We start from the raw sequence: 16,407 nt of genomic DNA, 5'->3' as shown, positions 1-16,407 counted from the left end.
AGGACAAGTAGGCTACCTGAAGCATCTTTCAGTAAACCCACAGTCATTCAAATAATGTGGAAACATTGTGGTTTCCCGGACTGGGAATCTTAATTTGTCTTCCTAATTAAGGTGAACGAAGGTCTTGTGGAACTACGTCATGAGGGGGAGTGATAAATGACATAGGCTAATTTTAATTTAACGGTGAACTAAACCTTTAAATCATAAAACAAATACTCATAGGCTATCTGATAAAGCCCTAATTGAATGCTGAACCCTGTAATGTTGTTAATTTTAGCTTAGTTTTTTTGTTATTGGATTTTAATATGATTATTTCTATCAGTTTTATAGATTCTTTATTGGCATCTGGTTCCATGAAGAACCTTTAACATTCCATGGAACATTTCCATTGAACAAAAGGTTCTCTATAGTGGGGATAAAAAGATCTTTAGATTATTTAAATATTCTTTACACTAGAAACAAAATGTTTTTTGTTGTTTTTTAAAGCGGAACTCAGTAAGATTTGCGAAGCTCCCCCTACAGGTTCCTTCAGTGAATCACACTGTCGTCAATAGAGGGTATGCATAGACGTCAGTTTCCCGCCAGAACGCGCTCCCTCAGCTGGACTGAGTGGCAAAAGAACCTGCTGCATGACTGGCTTTAATAGGGGAAACTGCGAAAACGCGAGTAAAACAAACGATTACACTAAAGGTTGGACTCGAAAGTTTTTCTTACAACTTGTCAAATAAACCTAATCAATGGATATTGACATTGCAGCCAGGAATCGTGTTTCCTGACATTATATGTGCCTGATTTCGACGCAGGGGAAACATAAAGCAAAGCTGCCTGTGGATATTTTATATAACTACAATATAGGTAGGTTTAAATCCGAGTAACCACTTATATCAATGTTATATATATCGTCATATCGTCCAGCCCTAAAACTTGTATAGTTTTTGTCAGTGTCTATTTAAAAACACACAATTATATGCAGAATATAAGATGGTAAATATTTAATTGATGAGTTGTCAACACAATACAATATATATGGTATGATTTTACCTCAAAATCCAACAATTTTGACACAAAATGATAACGGTAAAGCATGTTTCTCTGCCTGCAGTCCAGCCGTTTCTGTGAATTGCAGTGATCCATTTGCTTCTTTTTTCTGTAGCTTTCGGCAGTCTTTAAATATACCTAAGGTTTTGTGTCAAAGCTTTTTGTACAGTAAAGCTCTTTCCCGTTTTGGAAGTGTTTTGTGTGTGTTTCGCGATATTCACGCTGAAAACCAATGCTGCATGACTGTCTTTGTGCCACTCAGTGGGCGTGACCACAGTCGTAACGGTCGAAGGTGACGTCACGTGCATACCCTATATACTCCAAGCGCAGCTCTTCACTACAACGACTACAACGCTCACCAGCGCAGTAGTTTTGCAAATACAATACAAGAAATCTCGATTGGAGGTGGGTAATTTTCGAAATTGTCTTATAAAGTCATAATACATTGTTTTTGAATGACCGTAAACCATTTTGTCACGTGAACGTGAACATGAGGCGAGATTGTGTCGGGTCGGCGCAGCTCAACTTGCAAGTAAAGTTACTGTTTTCTGGCGTAGACGTGCCAGAGGGGGTTAGTGCTCGCCTCAAACACACCACTACAAGTCAATTAACCATTGTAAGGACTTAGAAAACTATTTATGAAGGTAAAAAAGTTGCTTAGTTCTGCTTTAATTAACTGTTTACTAAACGTGAACACAAAATGGTTCTTATATGGCCAAAAAACACATTTTGGAACTTGTGTATATAATATAATACAGTAGATTTTTAAAAAGTATTTTTCTATTTTTTATTTTATGTTATACATTTCATCATTATGTGCGGTCCCCTATACTGACAATGAAAAAGGAAACTCTAGAAAAAGTGGCCATATTAAAAAATAAGCATATAAGCAGTCGCAAGGGCCATAATCTGTACCTCATAAGATGATATGAGGAGCAACTCGCATATCACACAGCATCAAAAGGTCTGGATTCACATAGTAAAAAAACCTGACCTCTTGGTACTGTAAGCAGCCTTAAACCAAATTTGAATCAACATTATGAAACTAAATAGAAAAATATAGCAGGAATATACCATGCCCTTGCATAATGCTGCATATATTTAAGACTTCATAATAGTTATATGAAATTCCTGACTTCTTTATTCTTCATTATTAAGAAACTGATATCAAGATGCCTCATGTGTGACTGTGTGTTTTTGTTGTTTGTTTGTTTCTCCCCATATAATGAAAGTCAGTGTGCTCCAGTGTTGTTTTGGACATCCACTGGCTTTCATAATATCTTCATATGTGTTCTGCAGGAGAAAAAATACATATGGGTTTGGAATGACATGAGTAAATGATTGTTCATTTTTGGGTGAACCTTTAAGTTTAGAGAATAGAGAGCTAGTTCACCCAAAAAATTAAAATTCTGTCTTTAATTACTCACCCTCATGTCGTTCCACACCCGTAAGACCTTCATTCATCTTCAGAACACAAATTAAGATATTTTTGATGAAATCCGAGAGGTATAGGACTCGTCCATAGACAGCAATATAATCACCACTTTCAAGGTCCAGAAAGGTACTAAAGACATTATTAAAACAGTCGACATGACTCAACCTTAATTTTATGAAGCAACAAGAATACTTTTTGTGCGCAAAAACAAAAACAAAATAACGACTTTATTCAACAATATCTTCTCTTCTGTGTCATTCTCATACGTTGTTTAGGTCAGAACGCTGACTCATTATTGGCCGGCTCACGTGATCAGCTTTGGCCAATACTGATCCGGCATTCAGATGTAAACATGGAAGCCTTCACTGTACTTACTGCGGCAACTGCGTAACTATAATGATAGGGAAGAGAATAGATTGTTGAATAAAGTCTTTTATTTTTTGTATTCTCGTCACTTCATAAAATTAAGGTTGAACCACTGCAGTGACGTTGACTGTTTTAACGATGTCTTTAGTACCTTTCTGGACCTTGAAAGTGTCATATACCTTGCAGATTTAATCAAAAATACCTTAATGTGTGCTCAGAAGGTGAACGAAGGTCTTACGGTTTTAGAACGACATGAGGGTGAGAAATTTCATTTTAGGATGAACTAACCCTTTAAATCATAAAACAAATACTAATATCTGATAAAGCCCAAATTGTATGCTGAAGCCTGTAATGTTGTTGTTAATTTTATCTTAGTTTTTTGTTATTGAACTCTTTATTCATTATTCAGGTTTTTGCTGTACAAAATGTAGCTGATCCACAGCGAAATACTAAATGCCAAATGCAAAGGTATTTCTGCAGATACTCATCACTTTAGGAAGGAAAACAGAGTGAAGAGAATTTTAAAACACCTTTGACAGCATTTTAAGATAACCCCATAGGAGCAGAGCACAATGCCAGAGCAGTCCATTGCCTTAACAGCTCAGCCACCTCGTTGTGCATGCCAACAACAGCAGAAATCTGGGATGTGAATGGATCTTGACTGGGATTTTCCTCCCTTGTTTGAGAGACATCAATAATTACGGTTGAAAAAGCATTTAAACATCCCTTCAAGGTAAAACTGGGATGGTGTTTATCGGCCTTGTCTCATTTCCACCCAGAGATCTGCAGTGACTCCTGGATCAAAAGCAATCTTATTCAGGCCTCAAGTGGAGTAGTCTACGTTTATCTGTCAAGTGAGTCCCACTTCTGCCAGAAGAGCTTTTAACAAATCCCTTTGACCTTATAAGACAGAAGGATTGTATTTAAATCTGTCTTTTAAATATTGTCCTCAATAGTTAAACAGTTCAGATATTTCATTTCGCACCTATAATGGAGCACATTTACAGCCTTACATGGTTTAATGTCAGTCAGTGTAAATCAATGTCTAACACACACACACACACACACACACACACACACACACACACACACACACACACACACACACACACACACACACACACACACACATACTGGTTTCCATCTTTTATGGGGACTTCCCATAGATGTAATGATTTTTATACTGTACAAACTCTATCCCCCTATACCTACATTACCTAAACCTACCCATCAAAGAAAACTTTGATGATTCCTGATAATTTACTTACCCCTATGTCATCCGAGATGTTATGTCTTTCTTTCTTCAGATGCTGCAGTTTGGACCTTAAACCCATTGGTAACTGTTTAAGTCCACTAAATAGAGAAAAATCCTGGAATGTTTTCCTCAAAAACCTTATTTTCTTTTTGACAGAAGAAAGAAAGACTTGAACATCTTGGTCTTGGATGACATGGAGTGAGTAAATTATCAAAAATATTTTCATTCTAAAGTGAACTAATCCTCTAAATATTCCAAAACTTTGACTGGTATTGTACATATATATATATATATATATATTTATTTTTTCTTTTTTTTCTTTCAAGGTTGCTGCATTTTCAGAAGATGGTGTTTATTTTTAGTATATGGGTCACTGACCAATAAGTGTAAAAAAAACCCTAATGGAGATATAATTAATTGTGAAGTTTTATTAAGCGTTAACAATGAGATTATGTGATTTTTATAATCAATTAACACTGCTTTTGTCATTTTTTACAAGATGGACAAAATTTGTTACCAAAAATGTCATTCGGTTTAACCAAATTTTCGGTTTTACCGAATGACACTTTTGGTTATACTGAATGACAATATTGTCAAACAAGCTGTTATCTAGTTAGCTAGCTAGCAAAAGGACAATCAAACATTTTATATTTAGTACAAGTTTTTAAAATATTACAACATTTTCCATGTTTTGTAGTGGTTTTACCAAATGATTTTGTTGCGGGACATGCGTATGATCAAGTGAAAACATGAATTTTTCAAATAGCTAAAAGAGAGTTTGTTACTTTGCTTCATGACCATGTGGTCCTTTGCAGGTGTCTGAACTGAATGATGTCACATCCTGTCACATGATATTAAACCCATGACTTGATCCAAAATGGTCCCTTTATATTGGTTACTCCGAATAACATCAATGAAATTCACTTTTCTCTACATTCTTTCTCATTACAAAGCAACGACTTCTACACATAATTTTAATACCATATTGATATATGATGCCAAAATGAAAATATATACATTTATTTAATTTTTAGATATTTTAATCACAAATGGCTGTATTGGCCTTTGTACAGTTAAACCGAATGACCTTCAGGCACTTCAAAATCTTTAAAATACCTGCAAAATATAATTAAATCCTTTTGGATTCATACTTTGAAAGTTTTTTATTATTATTAAGGCCTTTGGACAAAAAAATGACCCTTCACGTCATTGACCCATATTGTGTTTGCTTTTGATTTTTAGCCTATTTTTTTGTCAGTTGTTTTTAATTGAAAGCATCAAAGTCTATCTATCACTTCCTCATCATCAATTTTTTCCACCATAGCATTGGATCTCTATTAAACTCAGCAGGTCACATGAGTTTCATTCATGTTACCACAGGTTTTGGTTGCCATACAATATTTTGTTTAAATATCATGAATATTACTATTTTGTTTTTTTATATTAGCAATGGAAAAGTTAGTAGTGATTATGTAGCTTTCCCTCAGCATGTGTGTTATGTGTGATTGTCCCATGTACATCTTCAGTCTTTGAGAAATGACACATCCCAAAACTAGGGGTCACTGTTGTGCTTCAATGGCACTTTTAATAAAACAGACATTTTATCTTCACAACAGCAATGTCTGGACATAAAGAGGAAGAGAAAATTGGGTCAGGGCTCTCTGTGCTGGCAGGCTGGTTGTTCTTGTTTGAGTATGGAGTAGTTTAAACGTAGACCTGGAAGGGCTATTGGACACAGTGTAGGGAAGACAAGGCAAGTGCTAGCGGCTCTCTCACACAGGACAGATGACGTTCAGAACAGCAAAAAGAGCCCTGACCGCTCATTTCAACCTTCCTGCACTCTCCTTTATTTACAGATAAAATTAATACATTCATTAATTTCACGTAGTAACAAAGCTAATCATTCTTTTTTTTTTTTTTTTAGAGTGATCTCTTTTTCATCCATCCAAAAAGTTCACATATCACATCTGCATTCAAAATTCTTTCCTCTTTATGTTTTTTCTCTCTTTTTATACAGTTACCTCTTACTCATGTGTTCATTTAAATCCCATAAAACAATATGTATAACTATTTACATGATCATTAATCTCTAACTATACCATCACAAAACCATGACCTCCGCCCTCCCACCCCACCCGCTTATCACCCCCCTCCCAAAAAGTTGTATCCTGATGAAAAAGCTAAAAAAGGTGGGAGGGAAAAGCAAGGAATAAACATGAATTGACTCCCAATGTCTCATAAAACGATTTCTTGCATCCTCCCCCATTCTAAAAGTGCATGCCTAGAATCAGCAATTGAAAATAAAATGCCTGTACAGAAAAAAACCTTTCTAAACCGTTCGCCAAATGTGGCAAACGTGGACACAGATCAGCATATTGGCAACAATAATCTTCTTTCTTCTTTTGGCAAATACTTGAGTGGTTCTTGAACGTCTAAAAGATGTAGTGGAACAATTAAAGTGGGTCTCTGAGGCAGCAGCTGGTAATGAAGCAGTTTTGGGGAAACTGCTGTTAAAGTCAGAGGTGGCGGGGGCTGGGATGACCATTGTGATAGAGCTTCTGCTTGATGTGCACCATGTTTCCGCTGGAATCCTCCAATTGCCGAAGCTGTGCGCGTCTACGGAGGTCCCGAAGGTTGCAGAACTGAGGCAACCACGACCAGGAAGGGGTATCTGTGAGCGGCACAGAGAAATAAAACGCATTAGCATCGGTCAAACTGTGGTGTTCCATACATTCTTAATAACTAAGCTAATGAGATGGTTAAGAAAAGGAAAAAAAATCTACATTTTATAATGAACCAGCATGTCTACACAATGTGTTAATGGAAACAGCATGTGGGTCCAGACGTGGAGACTAGGGTAGAGGTATAACAAAACCACAGAGAGTTCCTCAGACAGCCCCGCCTCTCACAACTAGCCCTGTTGGAAGTGTGTCAGTGTGTGTGAAAGGGAGGCGATGGGAGAAGGGGGGTTATTTATAGCATTCCACGGGTATGCCATCTACTAGGACTGTCGTGAAGGGTATACAGAGGAAGACAGTGAATAAGGGTTTTTTAAGCCGTATAGCTGGAACCAAATAAAGAAGACTTCAATATAGACCTGGATATTAAACGGATGCAATAGGCAGAGTTCTTGTGTTATTCGTAACAATCACTTTTATTAGCATTAATAGCATTTTTATTAATATATATAAAAAAGATATATATACATTTTAATATAAATTAGATATTAGATATAAATATATATTTTTTATATATAAATTTAAATATACACAACATTTATTATGATGTAAATCAGTTATCAGATATATTCTCGTAAAGAAAAATATTTTTAAGATAAATATATACATTTTTTATTATTAATATATGGGTATACATATTCATAATATAAAATATGACAAAAAATTTAAAATGATTCATTATTACAGTATAAATTAGTTATCAGATATATTCTTGTCTGAAAAGAAAATTATTGTTAAAATGTAAAAAATGTATAAAATATATCAAATATATTATTATTAAAATATGGATATACATATTAATATAAAAATATAAACATTTAAAATATTTAAATATTATGAAATAAATCTGTTATCAGATACATTCTTGTCTGAAAAGAAAATTATTGTTAAAATGTAAAAAACGTATAAAATATATAAAATATTTTATTATTAAAATATGGATATACATATTCATATGAAAATTTAAACATTTATAATATATTTTCATATTACGAAATAAATCTGTTATCAGATATATTGCCCCTAATCTGACCATAAAATTATTTTTAAAATGTGAAAAATATTTAAAAATATAAAAGCTAAATGTATAAAATATTATTTATTGGGGATGTAACGATACCCTCATGTCACGATTCGATACATATCACGATACTGAACTCACAATACGATATTATTGCGATACCTATGGTAAAAGGTTAACAAAAAATTAACTATTAATTAAAATGCTAAATTTGGTATCACATTGGGAGTGGAATTTAATAGGCTTGGACTTGGTGCTGATAACCCAATGCACAGGACAATGTTTGATACCAGAATAAAAATATTCATGATTCTGAAGCTGAAAATACAGAAAAATAAGAATATGCTTGCACTCTGTTATTGATATATTTAAAATAATGTAGGCCACTTTTTAAGACATTTGGCATTATCTGGACCCACAAATATTCCCCCATTGCATTATTATACATTATATTCAACAGTAGTTGAATGTAGTACTGACACTAAAACAATCACACAGTAATTTTCATTTTCGGTGAACTATACACAATACATATTGTCACGATCCATATTGTTGCATTTTTGTATTGTGATATATTGTGACATGATATATTGTTACACCCATAATATTTTTTCATTATTACAGTATAAATCAATTACCAGATATATCACTCCTGAGCTGAAAATTATTAGGGGCTAAAGAATAACAGCAAACAGTCAAAGCAATTCTAAAATAGGAAATGAAAGCTAAAATTCAAGGTATGTGCTTGAGTGCACTGTATATGTATTGTGTGTGTGAGAGTATGACTGCACGCTTATACGTCTCGCCAGCTTGCCTTCTCTTTCCAGCTGCTCTTTGTCTATTTATAGCACTCGCACAGTGCAAGGGTGCAAGTCTCTGTGTGTGTGTGCTGGTGGGGGTGGGGGCATGACAGCATCTCTCTCCCACCTTCCTTTCCATCAACCTCACCTTCACTCCCTATCTTGGTGAGGCTAAATGAGGCTGACCTGCCATCAACGTCACAATTTCACAGCTGTGGTGTGCTTTACTAGAGGGGCATCCCCAGTATTTTCTCAGTAGGTCATATCATATGGAGATACCATTTTGTGGTTGTGCTGCTCAAAAAAAAAAAACTGGTAAATATTTTTACACAGAGCTCTGGAATACTTGATTCTGATTGGTCAATTGGTGAAATCCGTGGTCTGATGTTTTCTCACTTTTGTCATCTTCCTGTATTGACCTTATGTAGCCCCGCCCCTTTTCAGCACTGAGCTCACTGTGTTCTGTCTTCCAATTTGTATTTCCACAGCATGAAGGTAAGATCTTACGGATTTATGAATGAAACGCTCATTTTAAAATCGTCTACTGACATTTGTTATGACATCTGCTTCAAACATTACAATTCTCATAATAGCTTTCGTTAACTCTACAATAAGTAAATCTACTTCAACAGCTAATTGCACTTTCACAGCAATGCCATAGAAATATACAGAGCTACCGCCAAAATGGAAGTTCAAACACAAAATTCTAAAGATGGCTGCGAGTTTTTTTCTCTGGGACATAAGGTCAATCTGGCGCTGCTTAAACATCTCTCATTTGACACCTCAACTCATTTTTTCTAATTTCATTCAAATTCAGCTGATGCCACTTTGCATCTCAGTTGTAGCGAAAATTACCTTTTTCAGTTTTAATATTGTTGGAATATTTTTGCTGTTGTTCGTCTTACTACTTTTGTACTTTATAATGGGCTGGGGTTTTTTTTTTCGTAGCAGAAGCTTTGAGATAATATACAGGTAATATTATACAATAATTTTAAACTCAAACACATTTTTTATTTATTTTATGAACAAGCCCTTGTTAGTAGTGGCCATTTTATAAATATATATGTAAGCAATAAGGTGTGAGAGGCTGTGCTGTATCGTGAATAAGTCAGTTTCGTGTCTTGCCTAACAACACCCTTCAGCCGTGACTTATTCACGATACAGCACCAGCCTCGAGTACCTTATTGCTTTTATAAAACGGTTACCACACAATACATATATTAAAGACAGAAATATGTATCAATGCAACTTTCATTAAGTAAACTTTTTCTAAAAGCCTTCCTTCCGCCGGAAAAAATAGTCCCTGACCATGAACAGCAACAGAAGTTACATTATTACACCATTAGATGGCGGCAAAGACTGTCTTTATGAGTGTGTCAGTCAGTAGCAAAGACTTTTATATTGAAAAGACTGAATTGTTGTGAACACGGAACAAGACGCAACTGACAAATGCTTTGACTAGCGCTGTCAGTCACGGGAAAACCCCTTAACTGTTAAAAGGACAAGATAATACGATGGACATTTAAATAGATTTATTTATTATGAACATAGGACTGAACTGAAGGAAAATGCTAAATCTGAATGCAGGAAATAAACTCACTTACTCGATCTTTTTCTCACAATACTGTCAAAATTCTCATAATACAGTAAGCTTCAATGAACAATATCAATTGAGAACATACAGATTACGTTGCTAAGAGTGGTTGCTAAGGGTGTTGTGTAGTGATACACAGAACCGTTGGGTGAAGCGGTCATAGCCGTGTTTTATCGTGAATAAAACACAGATACTGACCAATCAGAATCAAGGACAGGAACTAATCATATATATATATATATATATATATATTCTTCAAAGCTTTCTTACTTTCTTGATCTATCACTCACCTTGGCTCACCATTAATTACTAGTTCATCCAATGAATACACACTAATCATATTAAAACTAAAAGCATTCCATTTTAAAGCACTATTTACATATTCTGCCACAGCTTATGTACCTCTTTACTCTCAAAGGACCACAGACAACTGTTATAAACAACTGCTGTGTTGCCTGTGATTCAGTTACATTGAGTGAAAACCTGCTGTTAGTTTCTGCAGCCACAGTCATCATCTTAATACATTCATTACTGAGGGTGATAATAACAGGGCAGAAGGGGAGCGCTGACAGCTGATGAAAATGAAAAATGTAGGTGTGTAAATGTTTGGGGACAGAAAATTGAATTTTGGGAGTGTTTGGAAAAAAACATGTTTATTAACATAAAACCAATACAGTGGGACACATTTTAAAAACGTATTTAGAAATGTATAAGGATTTAATTCTATACAAATCACTCTAACTGTACTGTATTTTATATTATAAAACCACTTATATAATAATTCAAAAGTACAGTTTTTACTCTTGTTCATTTAATTTTGATATTTTACTCTTTGAGACACAGCTAATGTACTTTATTAGCTGTATGAGCACAAGCTGTGTTCATGTTGTCACTAACATTTAAAGGGTTAGTTCACCCAAAAATTCTGTTATTAAGTACTCACCCTCATGTTGTTCCAAACCCATAAGACCTTCGTTCATTTTCAGAACACAAATTAAGATATTTTTGATGAAATCTGACGCACATCCAACACACTGCAACGTTATTACCACTTTCAAGGCCCAGAAAGGTACTAAAGACATCGTTAAAATAGTCCATGTGACTACAGTGGTTCAACCTTAATGTTATGAAGCGTCGAGAATACTTTTTGTGCACAAAAAAAACAAACAAAAATAACTTTATTCAACAATTTCTGTTTTTCCTTGTCATTCTCCTTCACTGTTTACATTGTAAACACAGTGCAGCGCTTCCAGGTTCTGCGTCAGAACACCGGCTCAGTATTGGCCGACGCTGTTCACATGAGCATTACGATGCATACTGACAAAGGAGCCGACCAATAATGAGCCGGTGTTCTGACGTAGAACCCAGAAGTGCTGCACTGTGTCTACAATGTAAACAGCATAGGAGAATGACAGGGAAGAGAATAAATAGTTAAATAAAGACGCTATGTTTCATAAGTTTGAACCACTGTAGACACATGGACTATTTTAACAATGTCTTTACTACCTTCCTGGGCCTTAAAAATGGTAATAACGTTGAAGTCTATCGGAGGCCAGAAAGTTCACGGATTTCATCAAAAATATCTTAATTTGTGTTCTGAATATGAACTAAGGTCTTACAGGTTTGGAACAACATGAGGTTGATTAATTAATGACAGAAATTTCATTTTTGGGTCAACTAACTCTTTAAGGCACTTGTTCTTCACAGTAAAGTGTTTGACGTCAATTCTTTAGTTTTTGAGATACAGTATTAGTACCTGAATACAATACATCCATTTAAATCTTGCACATAAAACATGCCATTTATTGAGCATGGAAATAACACTCAACCACATTCAACCTGAAAATGATCATGCTAAACAAAATATAATGGCAACAAATAAACAAAAAGCATTATTGTAAAAATTTCTGTTCATAACATTAAATAAATTGTCACGTAAGGGAAGAATTTTGATTTTGATGCATAAAAAGAAATGCATGAACACTCACTTTCTCTATATAAGCTAAAATTTAATTTTCAGTAACCAAATCCTGGTCTGCATAGTTCCTACAAGCATATTCTTTGTCCTTTACATCTATCCACATGTATGCTCTCCATAAACTCTTGGTTACAATGTTCTTCCCACTCACCATAATAGCGACTGGCTCTCCAGGCCCTCACAGCACAGTGCAAAGCTCCATCCAGCCACAACAACAGCCAGCTGATACAGAAGCCCAGCAACAGCCCCAGCATGAGGTCCATCTCCTGTTTGGTCACACTGTCACTCACAAAGTAATTCTCAGACGAGTCCACGAGCGAATGATCTCCATCATATGGAATTACGTAGTGAACATGATGCCTAAGGCAGAGAGTGGAAAACTGTTTAGAGGTTTACATTCAACAACAGAGGTGAACATACATGAACAGTAAATATACTATAATAAAAGTATAAGAAAGTGAAACAATAAATTAGGAGATAGGACATATTATTGCACAAAAGGTTGCTTTGATAGCGCTTTCAGCAGGGTGGAAAAACATGCGTTTTCTATACTGATATTACTTGGATCCAACTGAGCTCAGTCAAGCTGGGTTTGTTGTCTTGGAACATATCAATGCATTAAACATATGGCACACAGCTGTCGCAAATAATGCATTTTTTGTTGCGCTGTGATGTTTATGGCGGTCTATGGGAAAATGTTTCAACAGAATTATAAGCAAGTGTCTCAGATAAGTGTTAAAAAAGACTTTAAGCATGGGTAACTCTTCATCTGGTTTTGTAACTTAAAAACCGGACCGGACATGACAGCTTAATTCTTGTTGTATAGAACTAATTCATGCATAAGTTTAAGTTACATGCAGTGTGAGTGCAAATTTATTTCTTTTTCTGTAACATGTGATTTTAAAAAATGTCCTACAATAGTTTGAACTCTCATTTTTTTCCAGTTAAGAAGGAAAAAAACTATAACAGTAGTAACATTTTAAAAAGACAAGTCATACAGATGTTGATTTACATGTGAAGTGAAAGAAGTTAGACAGCTCATGTTTGCAGATGTCAAAGGACTGTATGTATGAACAGATTAACTGACAAAATTATGTATGCATCTATAGGGAATGTCTATTAATGACAATGATCAACACAAAGCATGATAATATGGTTGATCTGTTTAATTGGTTTTAAGTTTCATGAAAAAAAAAAAAAAAAAAACCACATGAGAGTTTTATGCCTTGTTTCTGCAAATATCAAGGACAGTAAGCAGGTTTTCACTGACCATGACCCATTTAAAACGCTCTTGGTCCTGATATGTGACACAGAATATACTCTATGTTTGGAAAGTGGAAGTAAAACCTGCGATTATCAGATCTCCACCAACAGTAAAGGTGTAAAAACATGCACATCTAATCGAGAACAATTATGAACTGACCTAATTTACTGTCAGATATTCTTACATCAACAACTTGTAATCAACAGTTGTAGCTTGAACAGAAACTGTTGTGCAAATGATAACTAACAAAACCGAGCTTCAGTAATATTTAATATAAAAAATAGGGTATATTAGCCTTGTAGGTCTATATAAAATACAAAATATGTATGTAAATAAATAAATGGAGTATATTAGTCGTGTATGACTTTACAAAATATAGACTATCTGTACGTAAAAATTACAATTTTTGTACTACACTAAACAAGTACTGTCTTAAAATCACATTTTTATTTAAATAATATTAACGTAATTGTGTGGCCAACACACAAACCCAAAAGAACAACATCTCTGGCTGTGGTTGGAGAAAAATCACACCTTGATACGCAGAAAGAAAAAAAAAAAACACAAGCAGAAAAATCAAGGAGAATTCTCATACTGAAACACCGACGCAAAGCAACAGTAGCTGCTCAGTATTGATAAACCAGTCGAATTACGCCCAAATTGTGACAGAAACCCCACGAATACACATATAAGGCCTTAATGTGACAAAATCCATTTGGATAAATGAGATGAAATGGAAAACACTGTGTTTCGGGGGCTGGAGAATGGCTCAGGCCTATGAGCTGTTAGTAATAGATGGGGAAGCTGTCAATTTCTGGATCTCGTGCTAGAATTCAATTCATTAAAAACGTTTGGTTTTTTTTACCTTCCACAGTTGCAATGACAGACGCGGTCTTCCCCTCGTAAATGCGGTAAGATGTAGTTGTGAAAGCGGTCCAGGAGTGCGTTCATGTCCATTAAACACGCTATCGCCTGCAAAGAACCATTCGAGTCAACCGGGACATGACAAGCAGTATTGGAACACAGCAACCGCTACATGACCTGGTACTGTGACCACTGCAGGGGAAAATACACATTACATTGCCACATCAGCCAGTAATAGACACAAATAGGGTTGTGCTGTTTAATGAGATTTTTAAATGGACTTTCAGCGGTCCACGCTCTCGTTAAGCCCCGATTTCACTTTGAAAATGACAGAAATGCACAATTATGAAGTGCTTAGACAGACTAAAGGTCTTACCATGACAACTGAAGCACCGAGGATCATAAAAATCATGGTGGTTGTGATCATATGCATCAAAACTTCCGAACTCGCCTTTCCTCTTCCCCAGTCTGTTCAACAAATCCGGTTAAACTAAAAACATGCCGTCCCGGGAGAAGACGCTCATGGATGCGCCCTCGCCGCTACACCTGCCTCATTCCTGAACCCGCCAGATTGGGAAGTGTTCTTAAGGCGCATAGGGTTAGGATGACCAGATCTCGCTATCCCAGCGTATGAGCCTACACGCGCATTCACACAGTCTTCACCCACATCCAGCGATACGTTCCCCCAGTGCTGCAGTTGAATCCGCCTCAGCTGTGCGGTTGGGAGGGAGCTGAGGAGAGCGTCCTAGTCTGATTACTGATGCTACTGCTTTTGCGCTCCGACGTCGCTGGTAATGTCTTGCGAAAAAGAGCAATGCCAGTGTCAGCTAGTTCTCTGATATATCTGTCTAATAGTTGACATCTAGAAGACCTGAGATTCGTCGTCAAGGCTTTATTTGAAGAAATGTGTAGTCGGCTTTACATATCTGCTGCGATCGCCACACTGTATGTGGCAAGCCGCTTTAATATTCATTCCTTACTAAGAAACTAGGCGCTACTTTATATTTAAAATATATATTATTTACACACGCACGCACGCACACACACAAGTGTGTGGGTGGTAAGATTTTTAATTTTTAATTATCTTATGTTCACCGAGGCTACACTTATTTAATCAAAACACAGTTAAAGGAGCACTCCACTTTTTTTGAAAATAGGCTCATTTTCCAACTCCCCTAGAGTTAAACAGTTGAGTTTTACCGTTTTCGAATCCATTCAGCCGATCTCCGGTTCTGGCGGTACCACTTTTAGCATAGCTTAGCATAGTTCATTGAATCTGATTAGACCGTTAGCATCGGGCTTAAAAATGACCAAAGAGTTTTGATATTTTTCCTATTTAAAACTTGACTCTTCTGTAGTTAAATCGTGTACTAAGACCGACAGAAAATGAAAAGTTGCTGATATGGCTAGGAACTATACTCTCATTCAGGCGTAATAATCAAGGAACTTTGCTGCCGTTCCATGGCTGCAGCAGTGCAATGATATTATGCAGCGCCCGTGAGCCCCTGCTTGCACAGGGAACGTGCCTTGCAACCATGGAGACGTTTGTGAGAGACGCTGCGTAATATCATTGCACTGCTGCAGCCATGATACGGCAGCAAAGTTCCTTGATTATTACGCCTGAATGAGAGTATAGTTCCTAGCCATATCAGCTTAGAAAATCGCAACTTTTCATTTTCTGTCGGTCTTAGTACACGATGTAACTACAGAAGAGTCAAGTTTTAAATAGGAAAAATATCAAAACTCTTTGGTCATTTTTAAGCACAATGCTAACGGTCTAATCAGATTCAATGAACTATGCTAAGCTATGCTAAAAGTGGTACCGCCAGAACCGGAGATCGGCTGAATGGATTCGAAAACGGTAAAACTCAACTGTTTAACTCTAGGGGAGTTGGAAAATGAGCCTATTTTCAAAAAAAGTGGAGTGTTCCTTTAAACAGTAGCGTGTTTACCCAATCTGGTCTCATAAGACTTAGTACGTATCGCTGCAGTTTCCAACAGAAACGAACACTAGAGGCGGTAAAATGTCAATAAACGCTTTTGATCGTTTTCAT

The 16,407-nt window shown here is 36.0% G+C and overlaps 1 protein-coding gene across 2 annotated transcripts; it reads right to left on the bottom strand.

Moving 5' to 3' along the window:
* Positions 1–6,360: 6,360 nt before the first annotated feature.
* Positions 6,361–15,006, bottom strand: tmem240a (transmembrane protein 240a). Of its 2 annotated transcripts, none has more exons than XM_067372030.1 (4): positions 14,730–15,006; positions 14,355–14,461; positions 12,377–12,585; positions 6,361–6,765 (listed from the first exon to the last, which is right to left on the bottom strand). In XM_067372030.1, exons 1-4 carry the CDS (start codon positions 14,784–14,786, stop codon positions 6,611–6,613), a joined length of 528 nt encoding a protein of 175 aa, XP_067228131.1. In that variant the 5' UTR covers positions 14,787–15,006; the 3' UTR covers positions 6,361–6,610. The 2 variants fall into 2 exon arrangements, with proteins under 2 accessions (XP_067228131.1, XP_067228132.1); XM_067372031.1 differs by having other exon boundaries at positions 14,355–14,545; positions 14,730–14,816.
* Between the last annotated feature and the right edge of the window lie 1,401 nt (positions 15,007–16,407).

The sequence above is a fragment of the Chanodichthys erythropterus genome, chromosome 20, assembly GCF_024489055.1.
Source record: "Chanodichthys erythropterus isolate Z2021 chromosome 20, ASM2448905v1, whole genome shotgun sequence".
NCBI classification, from domain to species: domain Eukaryota; kingdom Metazoa; phylum Chordata; class Actinopteri; order Cypriniformes; family Xenocyprididae; genus Chanodichthys; species Chanodichthys erythropterus.
The sequence above is the reverse complement of the archived record's forward strand: the minus strand, read 5'-3'. Positions and strand labels throughout refer to the sequence as shown.